The sequence below is a fragment of the Lottia gigantea genome, assembly GCF_000327385.1.
Source record: "Lottia gigantea unplaced genomic scaffold LOTGIsca_71, whole genome shotgun sequence".
Lineage (NCBI taxonomy): Eukaryota > Metazoa > Mollusca > Gastropoda > Lottiidae > Lottia > Lottia gigantea.
Window position 1 is genome coordinate 461,507 of NW_008710397.1, and position 26,497 is coordinate 488,003.

At 34.1% G+C, this 26,497-nt stretch overlaps 1 protein-coding gene across 1 annotated transcript; it reads right to left on the reverse strand.

Moving 5' to 3' along the window:
* LOTGIDRAFT_130786 (hypothetical protein) lies at positions 1–26,497 on the reverse strand (the record flags this gene model as incomplete). Its single annotated transcript, XM_009065840.1, has 3 exons — positions 1–462; positions 17,284–17,572; positions 26,238–26,497. Coding segments are annotated over 3 exons (1,011 nt in total), but the record flags the coding sequence as incomplete, so codon positions are not given.

The following is a 26,497-nucleotide window of genomic DNA, read 5'->3' on the forward strand; positions in this document are numbered from 1 at the left end:
TTATCGACAAATGTGAACATCTACGTAACGTTCACACGAACCACAGCGAACAAAACAACACCAATGAAATTTACAATTACATCTTTCTATAAGTTTTCTTTTGAATGTATTATACCCTCTTCCACAGCACAACAAGCCACAACCACCAAGTCCCTGGGAATTTCGGTCACATTCCCGCCCCGCAGTCCCCACCGACCCTGTCTCCGCGTTCTTATCACAGTAATCGGGAGAGTCGTCTAAAAATATAATATCGTTTTTAGTATATTTGTTCCATTTCTTCACTTTGCGTGTTAACTTTGTTCCACGTTTGTTAAATTTCACTTCAGTTGACGCATCATATCGATCTTTTAATCGATTGCCGATCTCCCGGAAGTTGGGTAAGTGTTGCCAACATGTTTTCAGTGAACAGGAACCGGAAACACCATGACATTTACAGGCAACTTTAGCGAAATTGTAGACAGCCTGAAAAAAGAAAAAAAAAAAGATTGTTACGTAGAACCACATGATATCAAATTGTCTTCCAACTTCTAAATGTCTTACAAGGCTTATATTTTTCTTATCTGTATAAAACTAAAGCCTATTTCAAAATTGTCAAGAACAAACATACTGCTTAGATTGTATTATTTTCGATATAAGATGGTCAATGAAGAACCCATTATATGAAATCGTCTTCCAAACTATATTTTTTTGTTATCTGTACAAAACTAAGGAATAGTCAAATATTATCAAAACCAAACATATTGCAATTGGTTAGATATTACTTTCGATATAAGATTGTCAATGAAGAACCCCATTATAAAAAATCGTCATCCAAATTTTATTATTATCAAAACCAAACAGATTGCAATTGCAATTTCGATATACTTAATAATCATGTTAATGGGAATATTGGGCTTGCCTCTTAGTCAATTCAACACGAACTTAAAAATGAAGTGTTTCGTAATTAAATGAGACTTTAATACTACGAAATATAAAAAATTAGTCTGTCGCAAAGAAGAAAATTTGCCATTATCAATTAATGTATAAAGGCGTTCACAATATTAGAAAGTATAGATAATTTGAAACCATTCAAAATTACTGTACGTATTATATTATGTTATTTCCTAATGCCCTTTTAACATTCTTAGAAAGTTCGGGACTATTTATAAATAAATTGAAATAACATTACATTATATACCACTATTATTAAATAATAAATGGGTATATCTATTTCACATATTTTTTTTATTTTAACACATTCCAACCCCTTCAAATAATGTATACCATTGAAAATTATCATTGAATTACGATATACTGCACGTGAAATACCTATCCAATATCCTTAATGAAGCGTGCTTCTTGACAAAATCAATCTATTCAGTACGGTGACTAATTTAAAAAAAAAGACAACTTTCGTAATTATTCTTTTGAATATGTTAAAGTCGTTAAGTTCATTTGAGTAAGTGAAACTAATAGTCTTATTTAACTGAGGTACGAGGTGTAAATGTCAATTTGAGCCCAATACAATTCCATAAATGTGCATTTTTTTTCCTTAATCCACACTCACGAATGTCTTTAGATTGAATTTCAAATTATATTAAATTATTACGAGTCACTGTATAGGGTTTGGCTTTTGTAGCATCTGCGATTTAGCTTCGTAAGGTATATGATGCATAATGAACGATTTCATATTTACATGAATAGATCTCCGAAAGGATGTCGAGTTGACAAACCCGGTGGAGGAGTGGCCTAAGATGTTCCAAATGTAAGAACATCCTTAGCTGCACCCACTACAGTATTTATTATAGTTGAACTAAAATAGAGTTTCAAAGAAGGAAGCTCTGTTCTATTATTCCCAACACTCTACTGTATTGTTGAGGAAGATCTGTTCTGTTATCAAGAACACTCTCTTGTATTGAGGAAAATCTGTTCTGTTATCAAGAACACTTTCTTGTACTGAGGAAGATCTGTTCTGTTATTCCGAACACTCTTTTGTACCGCTGAAGATCTGTCCTGTTATCAAGAACATTCTCTTGTATTGAGGACGATCTGTTCTGTTATTCCGAACACTCTCTTGTACCGCGGAAGATCTGTCCTGTTATCAAGAATACTCCGTTGTATTGAGGAAGATCTGTTCTGTTATTAAGAACACTTTCTTGTGCTGAGGAAGATCTGTTATGATATTCCGAACACTCTCTTGTACCGCGGAAGATCTGTCCTGTTATCAAGAATACTCCCTTGTATTGAGGAAGATCTGTTCTGTTATCAAGAACACTTTCTTGTGCTGAGGAAGATCTGTTCTAATATTTAGCACTCTGTCTTGTATTGGGGAAGATATGTTCTGTTATCAAAAGCACCCTCTTGTATTGGGGAAGATCTGTCCTGTTATCAAGAACATTCTCTTGCACTGAAGAAGATCTGTTTTGTTATTTAGAACACTGGTTTTTACTAAGGGACATCTATCCTGGTATCCAGAACACTGGCTTGTACTGAGGAAGATATGTTTTGTTATTTAGAACACCGGTTTTTACTGAGGAACATCTATTCTGTTATCCAGAACACTATCTTGTAGTTGTACTGACAGACCTGTTTTACAATGGCATTTCACTCATTCTATAAGTTCTAACCCTGAACTGTCCTACTAGTATCCCTAATGTACAACTAAGCAGTTGCATTTTATGGTATAACAACTACAAAGCCTTCGGTACAAATAGTTAAGTGAGGGTTTTAAACACCACCTCGAAATAAACATGCTGATATCGTTGAGATTTTGTAAAAGGGGTTGACTATAGAGCTACATAGATGATTCGAGGGTCCATTATCAATAAAAATTACCCTTAACAATATCTAATATATTCACTCGCGTTGAGTTATTTCTTTTCAAGTGCTTTCTAATAGAGAGAAGGGAATTAGAAAGTGATAGGTTTATTGAAATAAATATGACACCTTAATACCTTCCCACTAAATCAGGCCGAATTTCTTTTGAAGTGACGATTTACCCAAACTCGTAAATCCCAATTCACGCCAAATCACAATGGTTGCTATAATATTCACCCACCCAGCACGCATTGAGATATTGAAAAAAGGTGAAACGTCACATTATATGACGGCTCCAAACTTGTCAAATTGTAGACAGTCTTGTCACTTATGGCATTGTTAGGTTCTTTCCAATTTTCTAGGTTGCATTTTAGAATGTGTCGAAGGTTTTTTGACATTTCCGGAAGAATACAAAGACAACATTTTAAATAAAAGTTTTTAAAACATGTTTACGTTTGCTATTCTTAAAGTTTGGCACACCTGCCTTTTCAACGTTAAGAGTTTTAAAACTAGTACGCCTGTAAATTCAGTACGTGCTTTTTCGAAAATTCAAACTTCTTTTTTGTTGTTGCAGATAAAATGTAATTGCATATTCAAACCATTTCTACATTTAACTAGTATTGGACGCATTCCCACACGAAAATTCATCTTAAACCAGTGGGCTACGTTCACAAGTATATTGAATATTTTAAACAAATTAAGATTGTGAATAATGGATTCACTGACCCTCGGAAATTTATGCAAAGGCATTCATCTGATATATGGATAAATGCCATAAATATGCATCAATTAAAATAAAATGAGATTAAAGATTTTTATTTCAAAAATCAGCATTATTCGGTTTCGAGTCTTAAGATTTTCGTGAGAAGTCTTCTTAAGCTGCGAATAGGAGAGTTCCAACGTCTGGTGTTGAATGAACAATACCGTAAAAATTACGCAAAGCGAAATCGCATTGTATTCTTTTACTTTGTACTGTATCAATAATCCCGAACCACAAACCGTAGATCGTCTATTTCCACCTTTCACCGAGGACATTGGTCTTAAAAGCTACAACTTCTACGAGTAAGGGTCATGCAAACTAAGGATATTGCATCTATGAATAAACGGACATACATTACATGTCAATATTGAGTAAGTGAAGTAAATATTTGCATGTTTTGATCCAGTCATATGAATACATAAATATCTCATATTGCAAATGTCAATCAAAGCTTCAAAGTCACCATCACGCTCGTTTTAATATTCGATCTTTGAACAAAAACCGCTCACATTCCCCTTGTCAAGTACGTATATCATATGTACATCTCACGCGCACCTGAAGCCCTTTCCTTTGATCTTGGATCATACACCTGCATTTTCCACATAGTGCGTGACATCAACGTTACGAGTCTTACAATGACTGGTTCGCACGGTTTGTATTTTGAATTTCCTTTTGATATAGTTGACAATTTTGCTTGAATAAAAGCAAACAAGCGGGGTTAAACTGTCAAGATGGGTAATCTTAAACTCGGGATATAAGATATCAGATTTGAGCCATAAAATATTGAAACAAAGAAAGTCTTATTTTTGATCTCCAATGTAAATAAAAATATGTAAAAAGGTCGGGTCTGACAATAAAGTATAGCAGAGGTAAAGTTGTTAGAATATTTAGATAACACATGAACCTTGTAATACCTATCTTGAATGAAGGCAAATACATAAATCACGATACAGCGATAGAAATTTGAACACAGTGAGAGGAGAGGATAAGAAGGAAATGAAATGAAGTTTTACGTTACATTTTATAGTATGAAGAATAAAGAATCTTATATGCCCTCTCGCCATAGCGATTACCAGCTGCCTATGGTTGCGAATGGTGTAGGTGGTCACGAGTTCCAGACGCAACTCACAACTACTATTCGTATTTCCAACTGGTGGGTCGCTATGGTGTGAGAGCCAGTTGAAACTCCACTAATGTCATCTCAAAACAGTTATGTGTTTTACTTTGAAATGTCCTTGCTTCCTAAATGTCCTGTCCACCTAACTGATAATACCAGCAACTCAGTAGTTTTAGGCCCTTGAGCAATATTTGATTTCGTTATTTGGCCTCCAATGCCAACTCCTACCCATATCAAGTCAATTCATCGATTACCAGCAAACTTTTCATCGGAACCTTAAGATCCCCCAATTTTAAATAAGTAGCCTACCAACTTTGACCTATCAATTTGGGAGAAGTCAAGCTTTTATTTCCCGGAAATACTGAGCCAAAATCAGCAAAGATCGAAACTGAATGCTAACGACAACAATGGCAGAAGATTGGTCAGAAGGGTTATGCTGATTAAATTCTCCAGAGAAGACCAATTACAGGAATTATATAGTGAAGATGAATTGTTCTGAGACGAAACCTGTAAAAAAGCTTCAAATCATTCACAAAGTCGATGATAAAGAAAAGAGTATACGAGCAATCTCTTAGGAATCGGTCGATTGATTTTTCAATAAGATCAGGAACTCTAACAGATGTCGAACTGCTTGTAGTGTCTTATACTGATCAAAGTAAACATGATATATATTATTTTGTACCCCGAAAAGGAATCATAATATATATTATTTTGTACCCCAAAAAGGAAGCAAAACATCAAAGAAATGCTATAATAAACCTTCACTTGTCAAAATAGAAAAAGAAAAAAAACTAAAGGGTAAATCACAAAAATTGCAAGTAAAAAAACTTCAAAGACCTGAAAAGTCAAGAAAGTGTGACCTATATTGAAAAATAATAATAATATATAGTATTCTATATGAGCGATGAACCAATGAAGACGAGTTTTTAACTTAATAAACATGGTTTCATTTGTACTAAAATTATGTTCCCGTCTTGCCTTTTATCGTGGTCTTCAGCTTCAAAAAAACTACCTAAGAACGTTTACGTCACTTTTATGATCACTTGTCAAAAAAAGATCAGTATTTAGTAATAAAATCCCATATTCCCATTGATAAGTACCAATATATGCATTAGAATATGAATAAAACGTAAACATGTATTTTAATGTACATGAATAAGACATCAAGTCTATGCTAGATATATAAAATTATATACCCCCTCTCTATGTAGATTAGATACCAGGCATAAAACTGTCGACTTGAAGACGTTCAACTCACTGGGTGGTCCCATTTTCTACTATATTTTAAAACGAAGCGAAATTTACAAATTGACTAATTATCGTGGAAAGGAAGTTACTTATTCTTAATGAAAAATAATGAATTAGTAGGCTGTGAATGAAGTCGAAAATAATTTCGTAAGTAGTAAAAAATGGAGAATCAGAATGGTGGAACTGGCACTAGTATAAGCCTACATTTCTATGAGCTTTTATGAAACGAAAACCTTTCGTGGCCCGCATTTGGATCAACCAAATAAAAATGGATGGCAAGCACTTGTAGATATGAATGGTTTTTCAATAATACAAACGGAATTAGTTTGAATTTAACGTCCACATTTCTGGACCATTTTCGGTGAAAATATGCAGCGGTGTAAGTTTTGGCTCTCGGTAGCTCTGAAGCGTTCTACGCAAAATTAATATATAATGGGTCTTCCGCCCAGAACGTCTGGTAGCCTTATCGATATTGCCAATATTCTGAAGTAGGTAGTCTGACATGAACCTCATGAATAAATTAAACGTTTATATTTCATGACTGAAACATCATTCCTTGAAGATCTGTTTTCTTTCGACAAGACACTGGGCATTGGGCGATTTGAAAGTTACTATAAATATTTGACATAAGTTATCAACACATGTCAGCCAAAAAACATCAACATTACATACTTTATGTCTGTCTTTCTGGTACAAAAGAATTTTTCATTTTTAATTCATTTAAAAATAATTCGGGTGGTTATATATATAACAAACCGTTGAAGCTGGATTGCAGTTATTTAACTATTTAAAGATGGCTGGCCAACTATTTTACAAATCTAATAAAAGCAGTCAAATGATGCAAAATGACAAATTCCCTCACTGAACACTTCATAGCGTTGTCCGTGTAAACAGCCTCATGTGGTGTTTCAATTCGCTTGTGAAAGTCTTTGCTGAAAATCTTAGTGCCATATTCAAGGGAACTGAAAAGGGGTAAGAATAATCAGACAAATTCGCAATCAAAAAATGTTAATCACAGTGACCGTCTTCCAAACCCCCACCCTTTGTACATCTGAACCAAGTCAAATCTGAAAACACCATCGGTAATCATGGTAGACTAATTAATTAGGACAGTTGTAGAGTGGTTCAAATCAGGTCTTGTTATGACAATGTTAACAATAAATAATAAATACTCTGCTGGTCAAAACCTACCCAAGTTATACTGAAACGTATCATTCTAGACCATTGTTAAATTAGGTTTTTGTATTCTGAACCAATGTTACACTGGATCCTGTACCAATGTTAGATTAGACCTAGCAATCTGAACCAATGTTACACTAGACCATGGAATTTGGACCAATGTTACACTAGATCATGTAATCTGAACCTTAGATTAGACCTAGCAATCTGAACCAATGTTACACTAGACCATGTAATCTGGACAAATGTTGGATAAGACCTAGCAATCTGAACCAATGTTACTCAAGACCATGTAATCTGAACCAGTGTTACACTAGACTATCCTTCTGAACCAATGTTACATTAGACTATCCTTCTGAACCAATGTTACACTAGACTATCCTTCTGAACCAATGTTACATTAGACTATCCTTCTGAACCAATGTTACACTGGACTATCCTTCTGAAACAATGATACGATAGTCCTATAATTCTGAACCACCTTAAAACAGATTTATTATTTTGACCAATGTTACACTATCCTACCACTCGTGTTGTTTTCCCCGCTACAAGAAATATGTAAACAGATGTGAAGTCTCAAATAGATAAAAGATAATAGAAAAGCTTGTATATTAGGGGAAAGTGGAATAATTTGATACAAGCTTACAATCGATACATATGGTCCCGACTGATTAGAGGTCAGTCTAGGGTCATACAGGTGGACCAGAACATCTATGAATTTATTTTATTTTACATCAACAAAATTTCGCATTTATCCTCTTTATATATTTCACAGCAACTGTACTACTTCGTGGTTTACTAACCTGGCCAAAAAAACGTAGCTATTGCAAAAGTCGTATAAGAATTGGTAATGTAAATGATATAGCAATCCCACCTGAATCTTTTCTTATAAGATGTGCATCCAGATTGCGGATTAAACAAATTGCAAATCTTAGTAGCCAAAGACTAATCTGATGGTGACCTCACAGCCTAGTAATTACCAGTTGCGAGTAATGGAACTGGTCATGAGTTCTGAACGCAACTCACATGTCAGTTGCATGAGAGAATTGCGTTCCAAATTTATTCTTTATCGTAACCTACGCATCTGATGATGATTATGGTGTGATGGTACACTCATTCCCGCATCAGTTCTCCAGATTTCGTCAAGCAATTAATATTAGAAGGTCTACAGATTGCTAACTTTTTCTGATTTTCATTCAAAGATTGATCAAATCTTTCAGACACCGCCAGTTCCCAATCTAATATCTATACGTGATCAGACTAACTGAAATAAAACTTACTTGTAAACTAAAAACCTAACGCATTATCTGAATTGAATCTGAAGTTTCAATCTGAAGTTATGCCAATGATTTCTTATACAATGATATCTTTGTGAGAAGTTACTGGTATATGACTAAAGCAAATAATGAAAATTACACTCGAAATCTAATTTGATCCATGCTTTACATAGGTATTGAATGTAAAGTAGAAAGAAAATTTATTTGAAGGGGTGTACCGGAACAGGCAAACAGCAATGAGATTTAATAGAAAGGTCAGAGAGAAGTGCATTGGAATCTCGCCACATCAGGGAGCTCAACATGAAATAAAATGGAACTGAGTTAAATCCGAATGAAATGAAAATAGAATCTATGCACAAACAAATAAATGAAATTCAATGGAAACCCGACAAAGGCAATTGGAACAACATCATTACTAGATAGTTCGAAATGAAATTGAGTCCCGAGTTGAAATGAAATAAATATCCACAATCAGGATTTGGTCTCGGCAACTGTTCAGCATAGAATGCTTAACAATTTGCTTTGAGATCAACCATCAGATCTTCCTGCGACGTTCTAGAAAATACGTTTGTAGAGCTATTTCAAGTATCTTGGTAACACTAGAATCTAATTTCAGTTCATCATGGCACGTTTAACTGGCATATATGTCAAATCGTTTTCATTATTTGTTGTTGAAAGTTAAACAAGCTTAACTAACTCGAGTTAATTCTTTCATCGCCGAGATTGTGTTAAGCCATGAACGAAATTAGGCTGAAGGTTTGGCACGTCGGCATTGAATTGTAAACTTTAATTAAGAACTATTCTATTACTGCCACTCAATTTGGGGCTATTTTTAAGCTATGTTATGATTTCTGCTTTACCTCAGTCTAGTTATGGGTGTCAAGGTAGAATGATAGATCAAAGATGTATACGCCAGTCATAAATAATTCTCTCGGTGGTCGTGAAATGAAATGGAGTATTACGTTCATTTTGTGCCAATTACGTGAGTTAAAAACTTTATGCACGGCCTTGTGAACGTCATTATTCCAGTTCTAAATGGATACGGATTTTATCCAAGAAATTTCCCAGTTAAGAAGTTTAGCAATGAACCAACTTTTGTAGGCTAATGGACGCTCTTTTGAACTGCAGCAAGAATAATTGGGTCCATAATAATCGAAACATTATATGCCTAATGTATCTGACTTAGTTTAATGAGATTGGAAATCAAACGATTTTATGGTGCAGACAGGAACAAAAAAATACTGCATCTCCAAAAGTATCTCAACTAAGGCCTGGCTGACATTGTGTTCCTCAACTTTAGACCAATCATTCTGGTAAAGATCTAACCTGTGAAATATTTAGGTGGCCTGAAGCAATCTATTAGAATGACTAGACATTCCAAATATTACGTGGTATAAGAGTTACAAGGATATCTGGTAGTATTTGACTGTTTATATATAAATCTACAAGTAGCTCTTCAGGGTGAAGGTAAATAAACATTACAAAGTATCCTCTCAAATTTACCAATATGTGAAACTGATTTAACCACGTGGAAAAAGAATGTGGGCTCAGATCGACCATGCTATTGAAAGACACGAATCTGACAGCAATTGGATTTTCAACGACTGCTAGCAGCAGGGCGGCATCTGGGAGAATCTGGTCCATTGCTGGATTGAGCTGCCTGTGTTGCTCGTAGTATTGTAAATTCTGTATCTCAATAAAAATGTTTAACACGTAGTTTAACTTCAATTGCAGGAACCGCAAAAAACTTGAGAGGTGCAAATTGATGACATAAATTATCCACACATGTTAGCCAAAAAATAACACGTCAACATTACATACTTTATGTCTGTCTTTCCTGCACAAAAGAATTCTTTCATTTTTTAATTCATCAAAAAGTTTACTTGGTTATATAACCACCGATACACATAATTTTTTCTAGAAAACCTCTTTGCAACCCCTTGATTTAGCATTGGCTAATGAATGGTCAGCAGAATTAGATGAGCTCCAGTAAAGGAGATATGAAACAGTCCTATGAGTCGGAGGGGTGTGGGAAAATAACGCCGCTAAATGGAGTTCATTGTACATGCTTTCCTGTGCAATATTCACCCTACTTTACAGCGAATCTATTTTCTGAATGGAATTGTTCCAATTTGTTGAAATCTGTAAATTTTCAAAGTGTATTGTAGACAGGGAGTGTAAAGATAAGAATGAGGAAGGTTATTGTTTTCTGCAAAGGTTCCACCCACTTACATCAGAATCGTGTTGATTAAATTACTGACTCTGACAATGAAGCAATTGCTTGGATAAAATCTCACTAAGAAAAACAGGCTGATGTCAGACATCGGTTTAGAAGATAGATGTTCGAAATATATATAGAAGGAAAAAAAATTCGTCTGCGATACTGTACAGGTTTTTGTTTTGACTGGATTTAAATGTAGTGCAATCTAATTCACATTCTTTTAGATTTTTATGTACTTCATTGTTAATGTGGAACTTCGAATTCTTGTCTGAATGTTCCAGAGATGACATAGACATATTATGGTACTTTGTTTAACTGTTATTTTAAATTATGGTACTTTTTTACTGTGATTTTTAATTATTGTGCTTTCGTACTGTTATTTTTAATTATGATACTTTCATTACTGTTGTTTTAAATTATGGTACTTTGTTACTGTTATGTTAAATTATGGTACTTTCTTAATTGTGTTTAATTATGGTACTTTCTTATTGTTATTTTTAATTATGGTACTTTCTTACTGTTTTTAATTATGGTACTTTCTTACTGTTATTTTTAATTTAGGGAAACTTTCTTACTGTTGTTTTTAATTATGGTACTTCCTTACTGTTTGTTTTTAATTGTGGTACTTTCTTAAAGTTATTTTTGATTTTTACTGTTATATTTAATTATTACTTTAAAATATGCAAGCTTTTGTAAGTCAAACCTCTGCGTAGACCTACGTAGACGTCAAATAATGTGCAATCGGAAATAAGTTGTTCGAAATGACAATTTGTTTTTGTAAGTTTCCAGAAAGTAACAACTAAAAGGAAATGGATAATAAATAAATAACCAAATAGGAAATGCATTGCAGTACATTACGGATTTTCTTTTATGAATTTCATTGCAGCGTAAAATTTATAAATAATATGGGCAAGGAGAAACACAAAGGAAGAGAACTCCCAAGAACTGATCACAATAAATATAATTTCTTAATAACAATAACAGAAGAAAAAACATATCTATGTGTATATCTGCAGACGATATAACGGTTTTATAATGAACCAAAAAAATCCAATAATTTATTGACATATCAAGTACCACTCTCTAGACAAAAAGGTAAATAAGTTCACTTTACAATTGTGAATAGTAACCTTTGACTTTTTACTAGCATTAAGGGGGACATTTGCTCTCGTTTACAAATATCCTGTAGAGTTTTAACTGCCTTTAAAATATTTGTGCATGTTTTCACGGTTATACGACATACTTAATCATATACTGTGGTTTTTAATAGACAATAAAATCCATGTATGGATGAATTTCAATATCGCAGGGTCGGTTTAAATAAATGTTTATGTTGTGTATTGGTGACGATTATTAATTTAAGTTCAAGGAAAATGGGATTTATAACTTGTGATTTCATATAATGTCTTATTTATATTCATTGGATAAATCGCAGTGAAATAGATTTTTTTTTTCTAAATTATCAAAATGATTTGCACATCATTCTAAATCTCGATGTAACTCTTATGGTTAAATTTCAGCTATCCGTAATATTTTTCAAGACAACTTCAGTCGTATCCTGTATAGGTAAATCTAGATGTATATTATTAAGTTTAAGGATTGTGTATATAAAAAGAAAAAAAAAACCAGAAAATGGATTCATGGTATGAATCAAAGGGACAGAATTGTAATAGTAAATTGATGATGGAAACTCAGCTAGCTAGTTATATCATACATCTTTTCTGTTACGCAACCGAATATACATTGCTTACATAACATACTAGCAAAATAAAATCACAAACAAACTTTCAGTCAATTCAATACATAATATTCAGTATGTATAACTATATATTTATATCGTCTGCATATAACACACAAATGATGTGCAATGCATTTTTAAAATCTCAAAATTTTCCACATTTCACAAAGGCCAAATATAATGTTTAATAGTCTAATAAATTTCGTGATAAATGTCCATCAAATGTATATTTAGATGTAAAAAAGTACGTGGATTAAGAAGAGTAGAAAGATGTAATTAGATAGCTATTATAGTCTATAAAATACTGACATCAATTTGTCGGCAGTAATAAACAACAGGAAAATTGTCGTATTGTAACCAAATGAGTATTTTTATTGTCCCACCCACCAAACCAACCAGATATAAAAGGATAAGTATGTGGCTAGTGAATTTTTCATTGTTCCCAAAGTTTCAGCTTGTCAGTCCAATCATTCCACTTGCTTTGTTTCAACCGTAAAATATTCGTCTTTAATTTAAAAAATATGTGTTATTTTCTAAATGACCCGATTTTCTTTAAGACGTTCCCTATATTTTCAATCGTATACCCAATAATTAAAGTGTTTATAACATGAACCTTAATCATCCATAAAAGGTTCTGGAAGTGATTTAATTGGACTAAAGAAGATATCCTGGTTTAAATTGTTATGTACATGCCATATCTGAGGCTTGGTGGCATATGTCAGAGTATGATACACCTTATAATTTATGATTCTGCACATTAAAGAACCATCTGCATCCAGGATTGCCCTACGGCGAATTGGCTTGCCACAACACGAATAGATGGAAATAAACTCACGAAATCTCAGAAATACTGTCAAGCCTATTTCTTCCTAAATATAGGCAGCGAGACAGTGAGCTACTTTCAACCAACGGTCGCTTTGGTTCATCCTTACATTTAGTGGAAAACTGATGCCCAACAGCCGAGATCGAGCGATAAACGCATGGGCAATTTTTAAGGTCATGCATTCATAGTGCCAAAATCCATAAACAGTAGGTTCTGATATTCAAATGTTGCAAAAAGAACATTGTTTACAACACTCACGATTGTTTACATGTTTATTTGTTTATTTGTCTTGTGGGTAGGACTGACAAAGAGCACCCTCCAGTATTTGTTTACTTGTTTTGTCTGTACATATGCTTAACACCCACATTTCATGACGTCTTCTGGTGAATATGCAAAGCATATCTGAAGTCTGTTTGCGTGGAATTACTACCAAATGGTTCCAGTTTGTTATCAGATGATATACGTATGACTAGAATATGCTTTCCATCAGAAGACTAGGAAGGTAAGTTTGATAAATTGAGATCATATAAATGTTCATGGAGTACATGATTGTGATCTACGCCTTCCTTAGACCAATACTTACATATCGAAGTGTCAAACCGTTTTTTAATGACCAGATGCTCAAACAAACCTCAGTTCAATTCATTACATTTTAAATAATTATGTAATAATTAAGTTTGAGATAACATCATACGCTATGACTCCCAACTGAAATACACAAACACTGATGTTATATTTCAACCTATTCTCAATCGCCAGTTCAGCTGAAAATCTAGCTAAGAACTTTGCAAGACAGTATCAGCAGGTAGACAGGATTCTCGATAATCCAAGTTGCCGTCTTTACAAGTAGTCATAGATTGTAAGGGTTTTTCAAACATACGGATGGCACTCAGTCAGCCACCAGGCCACAACCACAGCTTTGATAATCATACTTATTTTTATTTATTATGTCGGTCACCTTCGCTTTGATTTTGATAAAAATGTTAATTTCACTATAATGTATATTAAGAAAATGTTTTGAAGTTCTTAATATGAGTAATTATCTTGCGTATTTGCACTTAAATAATTTCTGCATGTTCTAAAAATAATGATACATGTTGCAATTCCATTCAACCATTTTTCATAATTACTTTACATATAGTTGCATTGAAGTAGCAGGCCATCCCTTGCACTGAAAACGATAACCGAAACCCCAGATTCAATGAGTATGCACTACGGGACACTAGCATCAACCACCTCAGTTCTTCCATTAAAAAAAACCTTCCACCTTATTTCATCTTGAACTAATCGACTTGAGAGATAAAACTGTAACGTGTTTATCGTACGAAAAGTGACAAGCCTATTTATTATTTTGGAAATAGCGTAACTACTCTCAGAGCAAATTTGAATGTTGTGGATTAGGTATTTAACATAAAAACAAGAAACGAATCTGAAATTTCACACCATAGTGCAGCAAACATAGACGTTGTACATCATATTGACATATTTACTCCATTAACCTATTTACATCTTATATTTTAAATTCTAGATAATTTTCAAATTTGTTCCATAACGTTAGAGGCCGGGGTGACATGACTCTGATGGTTTCTTGAAGGAAAACCAAAATCTTTTTTTTTCGTTCGGAAATATCAGTTAACTGAAGTAAATTGTTGGTTTTAGAAATACCAATGACGACCAATCAAAAAGTAAACTATTTGGTTCAGAATTATCTATGAACTACAGGCAGAAGTTTGGTTTGGATTGTTTGGTCCTGAAATATCAATGAACTGCAGGTAATACGTTAACTATTTGGTTCAGAATTATCTATGAACTACAGACAGAAGTCAACTGTTTGGTTCAGAATTATCTAGGAACTACAGGTAATACGTTATCTGTTTGGTTCAGAAATATCAATGAACTGAAGACAAGCTATTTGGCTCAATGGACTGTTTACCATGAACATACAAGTAATTGACCAATATGAAGCTGTGTAAGATCGTATTCGAGACACTGTTATTTAGTCCACTGAACACAGACAGCCCCGTGAAATGTTCAATTAAGGAAATTATGTGATGAGAGTGCCATTAATCTTGTTCGATATCCAACTTACCAGGAACCTTTAACGTGCCCAGTCTGACATATCTAGGAAAGAATCAAATTGATAACAACAGTAAGTTGTTATTTATTCTATCAATGCAGTCAAAATAACAAATTCTAATGATCTAAAATCAACTAGGAGTTATACATAATAACAAGTAATCAAACTAATTCAAATATAGTTTTTCTACTGTCTAATCAAATAGCTTATTCAAAGAAAATATTTGTAGTCTATTCTGATAAAGAGATACCAAACATGTAGTCGACGGTTCCCCGCCACCACAAGTGGTTATTTATGTGTGTGGCTTTTGGCAACGAAAATATTTCTACTTCATTTGATTAGTTCAATAATGTCTTATATCAATTTGGTTATTTTTCAGAACAAGATACTTATCTATACCTCCCCCATACATTTCTTAAGTGGAAAATTTAATTCATGATGGTGGGATGGTTCAAGATGGGATGATACGATGTGTTCCTTGATTCGTTCATCAAATAGATTCAAACGAAATGGCATTCAGCTATCTGCCTTCCATGCAGTTCCTATTAAAACGATATAGTCTTTCCATTCATTTGCTAATAGAATACATAACAATTATGCTTCATCAATAAATTTGCTAGCAACAATAATATATGATTTTACAGTAATATAATAATCAAGAATCGCTTACTTTCAATCGGAAAATCAACCCAGAAACCTTATCACATAACTGTCTAGGAAATAGAACTGTTTGCCACTTTTTGATAGTTTTTTCAGCCAGCCTAACAAATTGATAAGTGAAATGAACATATGGTATTTTGAAATGATGTTGAGATAGCATACAGACATTCTTACATTGCATGCCTAGTTTATTTTATTGCACAAGGAATGTGAAAACTTTTCACAATATTCTTAAAAACGAGTTAATAGTGGAAACGTTTGTGTGGTTCTGTAATAAAAGTAAATGTGTGTTGAAAGAAAAATCATATAATATAGCATTCTGTTTGCTCTAGTTTCGATTTATTACAAAGCTTGGTGATAAATTGGCATTGAAGTTTAATCTTCAGTACTCGTATGTAATGACAAAACGGAATTTATTTCGACTGAGACTGTTGTCGGTTGCCCTGTCGGTCGATTTAGCAGAAGACACTTCACATGCCCCATACCAAAGATGTTATCCAGTTGACAGTGACTCAACTATCATAGGGACGGGTTTAACCAAGTCCACGGGCGCCTACTCCTAAGGGGCCCACCTTCAGTCAGAAAAAAGCAGGAGAGCATATGAAAGGGGGACCGACTCATCTAGATGAGCAGCTGAAGGTTGAGCTTCTGCACTGACTTCTATCATATGTTACGAAAATATTTTCGTCACGTCAGTGGGTCCATTTTTTACAAAAAGTCCAGAGCAAAAAAAACTTAACCCAAAAAAATAATGGTCTCTTCGTCACAATTGGTCAGTCTGTTCCAACTGAGAATTCACAAGCAGAATAACTATAACCACAGACAGTAAAAGCTTCAGACGCCTATAATATAATGTATAATTCTGAACTATCTTAACTTTCTTTAACCGAATACTCCTCATTTGTGTATGTAAAAAAAAGGCGAAAATTTCTCCAACAAATATTCTGTCTTATCAGTTGATATCTTTCACGTTTGTCATTTTACACTATACTTTGTGCCATTTTCACTTAGATTGGAATTTAATGATGTAAAAATTCACCAACGTTTGGCAATCATTTGATAAGTGATTTTACATGGATGTTATACGATTAATATAGTGCTTGAAAACTGAAGACATTATGGCATCGGCAATCGCTTGTTATTTAGCTGGGATGAGCATAAAATTCTTTAATTGACTATAGCTCTCCTTATATCGCAGACCTTTTTTCGGATATTCGAAATATTAGGTTTGATTATGGGGGTTAACTTTCCATAATTGGGCCAAAAATCATATACTTGATATTGGTTCACTTTGGAGACTACAATAAGGGAACTTAGTTCGTTTTTGTCATAATTATTTTCTGGAGATACAGTTCAAGTATATACAAAATATGAAACAAAAACTCACCCTTCTTCCCGCTTCATTGTTATGTACGTTCATTAACATTCTGGACAAATCCCTTGAATGGCGGGGATGATTTTTCTCTTTTTCTCTCATATCAACGAAAGCTTTAGCAAATTTATAACCGTATTCGATATTATCACCGCAACCTCCCCAAATCCAATCTCGGTGGAGATCTTTTGGTCGTCTGGCTCTGCTACATCCACATTTAGAGAGTTCACCTTCGCGACAAGCCCTGCTGATGGCGTACACTACTCCAGCGGCAGATATTGAATGAGTAAAACCTGCTTCTCTGCTGGCTAAAATAGAAAAGAAATCAGATTAAAATGGGTGTTTTGTGCCTTAATTTGGGTACATGATTGGGCTTCAAGTATCTGATTGAACAAATTTTACCAATCCAGTAATGAGTACGCACTAAAAAAACATAATTTAATGGAGGTGGTTTTCTCTGCAGTTGCGGATTTTAAAGCATTGCCTAAGTAAGTAAAGTAAATGTTATACTAGTGGTTTTATATAGCCTTGAAACAGTCTGATTAAAAATATCGCGAAGGACAGCAATAATCCGGTGGCGCGAATACCATTCAACACCAATGCCAGATTGTCTTTCGCGTACATGGATATTTTCTGTATATATTAGTGTATTGCTGTATTGCTGTATGCATTGGTGTATTGCTGTATACATTGGTGTATATATTTAAGGTACTTAACAGTTCATATCAGTAATTTTCCTATTTACATTTATTACATATGAAGGTAATGTGTTTTATTTACGACTCTTTAAGTGCCCTTACAACATAAAATTTGTTTCAGTTATGTTAAATGTTTCTATTCATTAGTTCGTCACGTGTCTGTATCTTGTTACTCATTAGTTTCAAAAAGATAAAACTATTAAACTTGTCTTATGTTGAAGATAATATACTATACCAGCCATTTATTATATTTTTAAGGTATCATACTTGATTTATTTTACTTAAAAATGGGGTACTGAAAGAAACAGGAAAAACAAGATATTGATTTGAATTTGTGTGTGCTTTTTCAATAAAATACTTTTAACACTTCCTTCTTATTCCATAAAACGTCTATCCAACTTGAAAACGGCTTCATTCAGTCATTCCGTCAACGTCGCTAAATTTATTTGTGCTGTTTTAAACAGATGTTTTGCTTTATATTTTGTTTCGACGACCAAGGCCTTTATGTAATCAAAAACCTCTATACAAGGTACGGTGGGTAGATTATGTATGTAACAGAAGATAATGTCCTTTTCGGAACAGGTTTTGATACTCTCCAATAGGTTTTATCAACCTCGGCACCCCTTTCTTGATAGTCTACGTAGCGAAAAACGTTTAGTGGGTAATTTGATAAGTATACGAATAGCGTACATTCACACTCAGAAAGTAAAAAAAATGTGACAAGAACATTACGTAGTTCTGTAGATATCATCTCAGTTCTACTGTAAAATGAGATAAAATTTACGACCTTATGACCCTTTCTTACTTTAAATGATTTTCCATATGAAATAATATTGAACTCGCACCGAATGATGTTAAAGGGACAATTCCATCATTAATACACGAATATAGTCAATCTTGCAAAAGTAAAACGGCAGAGAGCTACATTGGACGATATCCAAAATGTTAGCAAATTTTTTGAGTCCGCGAATAAAATGAGGGTAAGCTCTCTCTTCCAACCCATTACAGTCGACCAAATTGTGTATGGTACGATAATTCTGAAAATTTCAATACCAAGAAGTTTTGTCAAGGGCCAACAGGTTTGAAAGATCCTTGAGAAGTGACATCCTTTCCCAGACCAGACAAAAAGAATTTCTATGTTTGCTCTCGGTATGATACATGTATTAGTTGTATCTAAATCATTTGCTGGTGATCGTATCGTATAACAATACATTGTTTCGGAAACTACTAGGTGCCTATGCCGAGTTCCAAAATTGTAACCTCTGTCTATCCAATGCATTAGCTTAGGTTACATAATTCAACAATTCACTTAACCTAACGAACGCATCTCTTTAAACATTACGTCTGGTATATCGCTTTTCTTTGATTAATGGCACAACATATGCAGAGGGTAATCTGTGACCCTTACAACATATTAGCTACATGATAAACGATATATTAATAATTTAATTAGCACTAATGTAAACAAGTTTACATCAGAAGGGTGACAAGTCTATTTAGATTGATGAAGTACTTGTGTTTTTGTTTGAATGGGTTTGTTAGTTTTATGGACCTACAATTCATTAAAACATAAAGTATATAGCAATTACTATGGTCGGGACGTTTTTAGAAGACTTTTTTTTAAAAATTCTATAGACAGTTAATGATTTTGTTTGATTAATGGTAGATGGTATATACGTCTTTATATTTCATCATTTTTGACGTATTGCACTAAATTGCATAGCAAAATCATTGATCGAAGACAATTGAGTGGCATTTCGTTTTTTGTACCTTTTTTTGCTATTTTTGTTCACAAATGAAATAAATCATTTTAAAAAAAAAAGATTTAAAAAATCTAATTAATTAGCAAAACCGGGCTTGTTATATTACTGTACGAAACTGAGCTTTAACAGCGGGTAAAACAAAATCTCTTTCCACTGTACGACTTCCTATTCCTTAGCAAATTTAAATTTTTAATGAACAGAACCAGTTGAAGATTGACTGCATCTCAATGAAGGGATTTCACCATTAAGACAGATGATAAAGTCTGAAGGATTAAGCTGACTAAAGCTCATTTCATGATAGCGAAACGCTTTTCGGATGGACAGCTTTTTTCGGAATGTTAACTGTCCAAACTTTGACATTACGCATAAGAGGAAAAAAATCAAATTGACTGGAAAGGGAAGAAAATCGGCAAGTAGAACTTTGGTTATTCCGATATATTGATAATTTATATAGATGGATTCAAATAATTATGTGGGCCATAAAGGTCATACGATACGTTATTCATTAATCAGATTTATAGAATGACGGCTAGTTCTCAATTACGGTATTACTCTAAAAACCCATTCACTGTGAACGCGACAAAACTCTGAAATATAATTTCCATATACTTTGAAATCCCATTAGATCGAACTTTTCATCCAGTCACGGGGCTATTCAAACTCCTGTATACACTATAGACATAAGTAATTGGCTCTATTCGTATTCATCTTAATTGAATTCAAACCAATATCCTCGATATCATTCAAACCTCAACGCAGTGGTATGCCTGGTCTATTGTATTATGTTTTGGTCGCTAAATCAAATTAGGTTTTTAAGGAGTTACTGAATGAATTTGAGTGACCACAAGTATGGTAGTAGGGATCTGCCATTGTTGACCTATAATAATTGACAACCTCATTATATACAGCTTCAATAACAATCTTTTAATAAATTTGGTCACTTTTGACAGCCTTTTGGGGATCTTTGGTGGGTTGATCGGTTGGTAAATGACAAGTTAACGTACGATTCCAACAGAAACTGATATTTCAGATAAGGTCGTTGTTAGTATACGGCATGTTAACGTACGCATTCAGCAGAAGCTGATATTGCATTTGTCGGTATATGACAAGTTAATAACCGCTTCCAATAGAAGCTGATATTGCAGACTAGGTAGTTGTCGATAGTCGTATCGGGATAGTAATGCATTGCTGAAATAGGGTTTCAGCTCACGCCAAGGATCGAAGAGCGAATGGTATGTTGTATAGGTTCAAAGATTGGCTTCTGTCAACTGACGATCCCCACAATCAACATGAGCGAAGTATGTTAACGAATTTTGAGATAATGCTTAATCCAACATAATATCTTTTCTCCACCTGATTTGGGTCAGTAATTTGAGCAATAAAATTCCTATAATCAAGATCTAGTCCAAAGTATGGCAAAATCGAGGGTAAAAGTTTTGTGGTAGTGGTCTCCTGCAAAGAGACGTACCACTAGGTGTTTCGAAAAGAGAAAATCATGGTGTGGCACTACTACAAGCAACTTCATGCAATGTCGGCACAGCGTCAGAAGCACAAGCGGATTTTTTTTTATTTCAAGCTGATTCAATTGATTAAACGCATACATGTAAATTAAGATATTTTGGTGTGTGTGATACCTTCGTAAGAAGTAGTCACAATCCATAACGTTGTAACCCTATTTTCTATTTCCCCCAATATCGTATAGGAGTAACCAGTTGTAAGCCTGTTATCTATTTATTAATTACCCAAGATAAAATCTTACTCTGATCCGAGCAGATTTCTTCATCTTATCACCAAACAAACAAACCTGCGTTTCATTAACTCCTTACACGACAAATCTTCATAGGTCGTCGAGAGAGCGTGACAAATATTCCCTAATCCTATTGTAGCAAATTTTTTATTAAATTTCTTACTAGTATAGTATTAGTTGAAGATAAGAAGGCTAAATAAGAGTTGTTTAAGAGCACATAAATCATATACAACAAATTCAGGCCAATATCGAATGAATGAATAATTGAGGAGTTTTACGTCACATAAATCTGATTCGATAATAAATCTGATAAATTTCGACTAGCCCGCACCTCACTCCGACATGAGCCTATATGATAGTCCTATTTTTTAATCAATTAGGTTTAATTTCAAACCATGGGCCAAAGAAAGGGCGAACCAATTGAGCGAAGGCAAAGACTTGTATAATTAAACTAAGTACTAACGATGCGAATCACAAACGAAATCCGAAATCCACAAAACATTTTGGCGAAACATTGGTTGCAGCTAATAAACTTTTCACATGGGGAAGTATATCAACCATGAGTAAGTAAGTATTTAATAATGAAAAGTCTATGCTTGATAGTTTGGTATGAGTATTCGGGCATATATTGTTATTTTAATGTTTTAGTATGCCTGTCAAGAGAGTAAACCTAGCACACGACAGTGACCTTACGCTCGCATAATTTCCAGAACCATAATTCGATCGGGTTCTGAAATACTTCGGCGCCTTCTATATGATTCATGTAGGAACCCCTGTTGAAAGTAGGTCTGTTGTCTGAAGATCGCATAGCGTGAAACTCTGAGTAACAACATGATTTTTTAGGTTCTGTTTTAATATTTCTGATTCGTGTACATATAGTTATTCCTATCGTGGTAGATTTAGAAAGCGGTGATATCCATTCTTGGTATACAATGAAAGTATTTTCGTTGTAATTATGCGCAGACATTTTCCACCTTTTGACTTTTCGATAACTCCTTATCCATTCACCGTGTCATCAGCGTTTATTATGTAAACAGTTAGAAGGTAAAGAGTATGATAATTATATTATTGAGGTAAACAAACACTCGAAACTATTAAAGAGCAACTAAATACACATAGTCAAGATGTTATCCATAGGTTACAAGTACTTCAAGTAGTGGTTAATGCTCCTTAATACCACTAAAACACCTCTAGTAAGCCATTTAACTGAAGGATTGTCAAGAAAAGAAGACAAATCTCTTTTTCATTTCAGTTTTATCTTGTATTCTTGCCATGAACTTTTTTTAAACTAACAGACAAATTTACGAAAAATTTGAAATGTTTATGAGTATGGGAAACTCAACGCCATTTTTGGACAAAATGTATCGTTTCCAGATTTTGGGGGATTATTACTTGTTGGTCTGAAAGGATTGGCCAAATTTTCAAAATTTATTTTAGAAGCCACGACTGCATATTTATTAACATTTTAAAGACAAGCAGAAAGCAGAGTCGATCTTGAGCAGGAGAAGGGGGTACGGTGTTCTCCTGAAGGGAACTTTTTTAAAGGCTCTGTGACTAAGGTTGCGCTGTGAAATGATTCCTTTTGTAGAAATATTATTCAATTATAGCTACCCAAAACCTGGCTGATAAAACCTCCTACTTAGTCCAATTTAGCGTATGGAATTGATTTCCGAAGGTATTTTATGGACCCTAAAAAATATATATTAAGTGAAAGAGTATGTCCATAACCATCTACACAAATGGTCAAAGTGTAACTACTAAGTTTGTAACACCTTGACCATTGTGATGATGGCCCATATATTGTACTCGTGGTATATTCAACAAAATTTGACAATACCGTCAGAAGTACTGCTCGCGTTACGTTTGGTCACTGACACTTGAGTACCTCGCCCCACAAAACAAATGATGAAACTTTGTCAGGTATCGAGTTAAAAGAAAGTTAAACAAACTATCTTTAATTGGTCTCAACTTTGACTTTTAATTGAGTATGTGGCAGAGAAAATGTAAGTTTTTTTTAGCGCCCTGTAGTACATAATGACATGCCTGACCCTAACATATCCATAGTAATAACTCTAGATGGTGTCAAGATTGCGGCAAGAGTCATCAAGTTCTTCTCAGTTACTTGTATACACCTACTACTTTACAAAGGACTGAAACCCGGGTTAAGGTGAGAGTAGACCGGTGTGGTATTGTCGATACAGTAGAAAATAGAAGAAACGAATCGTATCGATTATTCTACACCGCCCTATTCGCGGCTTAACACCAGAGACGATCAAACTCAAACCTACCAAAACAGTCACTTTTGGATTATAAATACCAAAGGAAGTAATATATTGACAATTATTATTTCCACATACGTGAAGACTATGATTTTTTTCTTTGCGATCGGAGGTATTATGTAATGTGGCTCCCAATTGGGATAGTTTTTATCAAATATGCCAGCGATTAAAGAAAAACTATAAATAAATAACAGTTATGAATTCACAAGAAAATGTTACATCTGCAAACAACCAAAATACGCACATGATTTCATTTTTAATACATTTCTTTGAATTAAGCTAAGAATAGAATACAAAGAGAGTCATACGTTTTCAATTGTTACTTTCAAATTGCTCAGAAGTTGTGGCGACAACCAGTTTCATAGAAGGCCAAGGGAGTTCCCAAATCTCCAGTACGACCTCATTTTCTACATATCTCCAACCAGAAGCCCTAACGGCTATTCGCAAAATTTTCTTATATATGCTAGTGAAATCCAAAACTGTTAGTTTCTTTCGTTTACTTGTAAGAATTTGCCACATTCACCGAACATTTGTGGAGCCAATTTTTAACAAAAATGTGTATTTTTTTTTTTACTCACGCCCTGCCTAAATGCCATTTTTAAACGAAGTAGTAAATAAGTGTTCTGCCCAATATTTTTTGTTGGTTTATAATCGTCTCTACCACAGACCATGGTATAATTATCCCGATCTGTTACTTAGCACCACCTGTTGAAAAAGTTAATAAGTCTTCTAGAGTTACAACTCTTTGCTCAACCAAGAGGTGTTATTTGTTGAAGTAATGCTATCCGTTTTCTAGCGAATGTTGAATAACATGGAGAAAATGTCAATGTAACTTCACCTGATAAATGTCATACATCAATTATAAAAATTATACATAGCATACAGACAATCATACAAACAGTCGGACGCAGCAGGACGGAAATGGCAGGTCTGAAGGGGAATGGAACCAGACATACGATCCCCTTGATTCGATGGTCTAAGGTGAATACTCGGGATTCATACTGAAATCCGTACCAGACTGATTTCATCTGTTTACGATACACTAGATTTATCTACAGACTTTTGGTGTCAGATCTTAAATTCTTACGGTCCATGATGAGCTCTGTAGAATTCGGTAAGACGAACACCCACACTGACCATTATAGCCAGGTTTAACCCAGTTAATCATGTGTAAACTCATCTCAAGCTACCCGAACTCGTCACGATCTGATTTTACTTGGCATAAAGGAAAGTAAGTAGGATCCACAGCAATTTGTGATCAAATTATATTTATGTCTCTTTCATTTGTAACTTTTGCCGAAGACAAAAAAAAACCAATGTGTATGATCTTTTGTAATATTTAACCAATTCATGTTCACATTGTACACATTTATTGTGTATCATCGAAGCTTCGTTACCACATCGAAAAGTTCATTGCGAATAAGCTAAGACTGCAACTTGCTTTAAAATGGATTATTTCCTTTATCAGATCTTTTAATGTAATTTTAACAAATGCACAATGCCCATTATGTTTTGTGTCCATAATGTGATTTTTTATTGGATTTTTATTAGATTTAGATCTCTTTATGCGGTGTAATTTAATGCATTTGTCACTCAACTGCAAACCCATTTAAATTAAAGCACTGTAGTTGGGGGCATAAATTCACTGTTGTGATTATGAGCCATAAATTTTTAAACGATGTCGCGACATGAAATCAAACATTTACTAATAAAAGAAAAATAATGTTTTTAAAATCCGGGTCATTGTTATATGCATCAGATATGATCAGTTCGCACATATTTAATAGCGTTCAAACTGAGAAATGAGATTTCTGCTTCATTAATTCGTCATGGGTTCGATCACACAGTTGAGAGTTTATTTCAAGGCTGAATTTAATGACATCTGTAAAAATAGGCTAATCATATCGCAATTACCCAGTATAATATTATTAAGATTCACACAATTTCAACATGAAATAAGCAATTTCATGATACCGTGAAATTATATTTAATTGAATGAAATATATATCTCAAAACACGCCCTAATTTTTCGGTTTAGCTTATTTATCACATTATGATGCCCGTTATATCTATTACACATAGCAGTCAATTATAGAATGGAAGACATCATAAGCTGCCTGCGATACAAATACAAAAATCCACATATAGTTGAACACTGGGAGAAATAATTTAGTCTCAGTTTTTGTTATGGAGCTGACACCCATTCTTTTGTATTCGTATTATTAATCCAAAAGATACAACAAGTCTTACAAATCGGCCAGGAACATTGCAAAGCCATCTTATTATTTTGTGTTCATGGTTAAGGACTGGAAAGAACAGAAAGTCCAGTACAAGAGAGGTTCATTAACTCTTTTCAAAACACCTAATGGTACTTCTCGTTTGAGGAGTCTACAACTATACCATTATTGCTTCCGAATCCGTCATGGTTTGGATGAAATATTTGGTTACTGGAATTGTTTCGCTTGTAATATATATCAAAGACTTACCTATATTTAGCACTGGACCAAAGACAGAGGAATCATCAACAGTACTACAGTTCCACCTTCTGTTCCTGAACTGATACTGACATTCATGTATTCCTAATTGTGCACCTCGGCCAATACTTGGCATATGATCGTGGTACACTCGACAGAAACGTATTTGTCCCGGAGATAATCCTTGTAATTCCGTACACATAGGCTGAGCTGCTAACATATACAGGTTATTTTTCCTAATGGTATCAAAGTGATGAACTCCTAAGTT